The 4516-nt window shown below is 46.9% G+C and overlaps 1 protein-coding gene across 1 annotated transcript in view; it reads right to left on the minus strand.

Annotated features, from left to right (window-relative positions):
* Positions 1-905, minus strand: part of cinp (cyclin-dependent kinase 2 interacting protein) — a 1420-nt gene extending 515 nt beyond the window's left edge. Inside the window, exons 1-3 of the mRNA XM_035673598.1 lie at positions 709-905; positions 461-599; positions 4-160 (exon numbers count right to left, since the gene is read on the minus strand). Coding sequence (XP_035529491.1) covers positions 4-160; positions 461-599; positions 709-782 — 370 coding nt within the window. The 5' untranslated portion in view covers positions 783-905. The remainder of the gene's footprint in view (positions 1-3; positions 161-460; positions 600-708) is intronic.
* Between the last annotated feature and the right edge of the window lie 3611 nt (positions 906-4516).

Here is a 4516-nt window from a genome sequence, read left to right on the forward strand (position 1 = left end):
GACAGCGCTCAGGTGAACAGGTGAACTCACCGAAGTGTTTGGTGTTCCAGGTGAGAAACAGAGGGAACTTTCTGCCCTCAGGTCCGAACTGAAACTCCTCTAGGTCCTGAATTCCTCGCTGTGATGTCATCAGACGCTCCATCTTTGTCACCACGGCAACCTGAAAACATCAGAAACAAACCGACGACGTTCCAGTTTCACTACAACCTCACTGTTACCATGACGACACACTGTTACCATAGCTGCGTACTGTTCGTCCTGTTAATGTTCAGCTGATCTGCTGTTATCAGCCATATTGAGCAGTTTACAGACTGTGTCAGACTGAAGGTTGTACACAGTCTGTTGATGTGTTTCAGATCATTTGGCTGTATATTAATAATAATAACAACAACAACAACAATATTGATCCACACATTCACTTACAGAACTTCAGAGAGTTCTTTCACTGTGGGTCACTGACCATTTTATCGATGACGTCCTGCAGTTTGCAGCATTCGTCCTGCAGCTCAGCGCCGCCGCCGCCGCCGCCGCCCTGCTGCAGCCCCGCTGATGAAGATGATGAAGACTCGTCCACCAGCAGCAGCTGATCGCTCTGAGAGCTGAAGCAGAAGAGAGATCAGAACGTATAAATCCAACAGGTCAGCGTGAACAGGAAGTGATGTCACACACTGAAGAGACGTAAGTCCCAGACAGGAAGTCCCAACTCACCTTGTCAGTTTGATGTTGACGATGTTTCCCGCCACGTTGAACCCTTCCTCGGTGAGTTTGTCCCACCTCATCATCAGGTTGTGCCAGTCGGCCGCGTTGTCTTTGATCTTCCGGGCACTTCCTGTAACGGCCGAGCACTTCCTGTTTGCTGGCGTCACTGTGACATCACCTGACTGACCTGAAAGGCAGGAGAGACCTCGACCCGTCAGTCATATTAATATTAATAATAATGTTTCTATTAGTATTATTATAAATAGAGCCGCTGTCTGACAGCAGGGGATACATACAGAGCGTAATGCACAATATGGATATTTTATTGATGTTTTTGTTGCAGTGCATTTGTGATTGATGTATAGGACAAGAAGAAGAAGAAAAAGGGACAAGAAGCATTTATAAAAGTAAGACGATGGCTGCATATATACGCATACATCCACACACACAAACCTAAATATATTCACTGCACTTACACAAAAATATGATTGTATAAAACAGATACATACAACGAACATAGTCTTCATCACTTATTATATAACAGGGATGAATACATTAGTGCCACAGTCCAGTCAACCAGGAAGTCAAAGCTGCACAATAACAATAAAAATAAGAAATAAGAAGTGGAATCAGCGTTTGGTGTCGAGTTCAATGTTAGAAAGTTAGAAGAAGGGCAGTCAGCTTCACTGAGGTACACTGTGGAACTGTAATGTTTCTATGTGGTTAAAAAAAGGCTGCCAGATTTTAAAGAATTTAGCTGAGGATCCACGTAGTGTGTGCTTCATTTTTTCTAGCCTACTAAAATGGAGAGCATCTCTGATCCAGGACTCATATGAGGGAGGAGAAGGACCAGTAACATTAGGAAGGCTACAAAATCTGCTTTGATCCTGTGCAGGGTCACTGTGGTTGGCATGACTCCAAAGAGGGCTATCAGTACATTTGGGTCCAAGGTCACACAGAGAACCCCTGATAGTGTCCCAACGGGCACAACCAAAACATATCGATAAGAGAGCCTTGAGCTAGTTTACACCTGTCACAAACAGGATCAATGTATATATTAGGATATATTTTAAAAAGTCTGAGTTTTGTGCAGTAAGTGTATTAACTAACACTGGATCTAAGAAGAATATGCTCCCAGAGGTCCTGGTTAAGTTCTTCACCTATGTCCTCTTCCCATTGTGCTTTGATAGCTGAAAGATGGCTACTCCTGAGAGAAAGGATTTTATCATAGCCTTGTGAGATGGCACCTTTTGATATTGGGGGTGGAAAAGCAACATATCAATAGCTGGGGTTGCTGGTTGGGAGGGAAAATGGGAGCTTTTTTTTAATATTCTTTACAAAGCTACGGATTTGTAAATATCTGAAAAAGTGACTCTTGGAATCTTATATTTAGCCATAATCTGGGGAAAGGAGGCAAAGACGCCCTCAATATATAAATGATTAATAATCATTATGCCATGATTAGACCATAGGGTGAATGCTCCATCTCTCAGCGAGGGCTTAAAAGTCTGATTTTTACTAACGGGGGCCTGCATTGAAAAGGCGTGTCAGTCTGATGGTTCAGTCTGGCTGATGGTTCAAGTCTGCTGGATGCGTTCAGTCTGGATGGTTCAGTCTGCTGGTTCAGTCTGCTGATGGGTTCAGTCTTGCTGGTGGTTCCGAGTCTGCTTGGATGGTTCAGTCTGATGTTCAGTCTGCTGGATGGTTCAGGTTCTGCTGATGGTTTCAGTCTGATGGTTCAGTCTGCTGGTCAGTCTGGCTGATGGTTCAGTTGCTGCTGGTTCATTCTGCTGATGGTTCATCTGATGGTTCAGTCTGCTGCTGGTTCAGTCTGATGTTCAGTCTGCTGATGGTTCAGTCTGCTGGCTGGTTCAGCTGCTGCTGGTTCGCAGTCTGCTGCTGGTCAGTCTGCTACTGGTTCACACTGATGTTCAGTCTGCTGCTGGTTCAGTCTGCTGATGGTTTCAGTCTGCTGATGGTTCAGTCTGATGGTTCATCTTGAATGGTTCAGTCTGATGGGTTTCAGTCTGCTGATGGTTCAGTCTGCTGATGGTTCACACTGATGGTTCAGTCTGCTGATGTTCATCTGGAGGTTCAGTCTCTGATGTTCAGTCTGCTGATTTGGTTCAGTCTGATGGTTCAGTCTGCTGCTGGTTCAGTCTCTCTGGTCAGTCTGCTGATGGGTTCAGTCTGATGGTCAGTCTGCTGGTTCAGTCTGGGCTGGATGGTCAGTCTGCTGGCTGGGTTCACACTGATGTTTCAGTCTGATGGTTCAGTCTGATGGTTTCAGTCTGCTGCTGGTTCAGGTCTTGCTTGCTGGTTCAGTTCTGCTGCTGGTTCAGTCTGCTGCGTGGTTCAGTCTGATGTTTCAGTCTGGATGGTTTTCAGTCTGCTGATGTTCAGTCTGCTGATGGTTCAGTCTGCTGATGGTTTCAGTCTGCTTGATGTTCAGTCTGATGGTTCAGGGTCTGCTGATGGTTCAGTCTGCTGATGGTTCACATTGATGGTTCAGTCTGCTGATGGTTCAGTCTGATGGTTCAGTCTGCGCTGCTGGTTCAGTCTGGATGGTTTCAGTCTGCTGATGGTTCAAGTCTGCTGATGGTTCAGTCTTGCTGCTGGTTCAGTCTGCTGATGGTTCAGTCTGCTTCTGGTTCACACCTGGATGGTTCAGTCTGCTGATGGTTCAGTCTGCTTGGATGGTTTCAGTCTGCTGATGTTCAGTCTGATGGTTCAGTTCTGCTGGTTCAGTCTGCTGGTTCAGTCTGCTGGATGGTTCAGTCTGCTGATGGTTCACACTGATTGGTTCAGTCTGCTGATGGTTCAGTCTGGGATGGTTCAGTCTGCTGCTGTTCAGTCTGCTGTTTCCAGTCTGCTGTGGTTCAGTCTGCTGATGGTTCAGTCTTGCTTGGATGGTTCAGTCTGCTGCTGCGTTCAGTCTGCTGCTTGGTTCAGTCGCTTGGTTCAGTCTGCTTGCTGGTTTCAGTCTGCTTGATGGGTTCAGTCTGATGGTTCAGTCTGATGGTTCAGTCTGATGGTTCAGTCTGCTGCATGGTTCAGTCTGCTGATGGTTCAGTCTGCCGATGGTTCAGTCTGATGGTTTCCAGTCTGGCTGGTTCAGGTCTGCTGATGGTTCAGTCTTGCTGATGGTTCACACTGATGGTTCAGTCTGCTGGATGGTCAGTCTGATGGTTCAGTCTGCTGCTGTTTCAGTCTGATGGTTCAGTCTGGCTGATGGTTCAGTTCTGCTGCTGGTTCAGTCTGCTGCTGTCGTCTGCTGATGGTTCAGTCTGCTACTGGTTCACACTGATGGTTCAGTTCTTGCTGATGGTTCAGTCCTGCTGATGGTTCAGTCTGCTGATGGTTCAGGGTCTGCTGATGGTTTCAGTCTTGATGGTTCAGTCTTGCTGGTTCAGTCTGCTGGATGGTTCAGTCTGCTGATGGTTCACACTGGATGGTTCAGTCTGCTGATCGGTTCAGTCTGATGTTCAGTTCTGCTGCTGGGTTCAGTCTTGGCTGGTTTCAGTCTGCTGATTGGTTTCAGCTCTGCTGATGGTTCAGTCTGCTGGCTGGTTCAGTCTTGCTGATGGTTCAGGTCTGCTGCTGGGTTCAGGGTCTGGCTGCTGGTTCAGTTGCTGGTTGCAGTCTGCTGCTGTTCATCTGCTGGATGGTTCAGTCTGCTCTGGTTTCAGTCTTGCTGCTGGTTCAGGTCTGCTGATGTTCAGGCTCTGCTGATGGTTCAGTCTGCTGATTTGGTTCAGTCTGCACAGAATGACTGTAGGACATCTTCAGTTAAGACTCTGTCGAACCTGAACCTTGG

The sequence above is a fragment of the Morone saxatilis genome, unplaced genomic scaffold (genome assembly GCF_004916995.1).
Source record: "Morone saxatilis isolate NCDOM2014 unplaced genomic scaffold, NCSU_SB_2.0 Contig3, whole genome shotgun sequence".
NCBI lineage: Eukaryota > Metazoa > Chordata > Actinopteri > Moronidae > Morone > Morone saxatilis.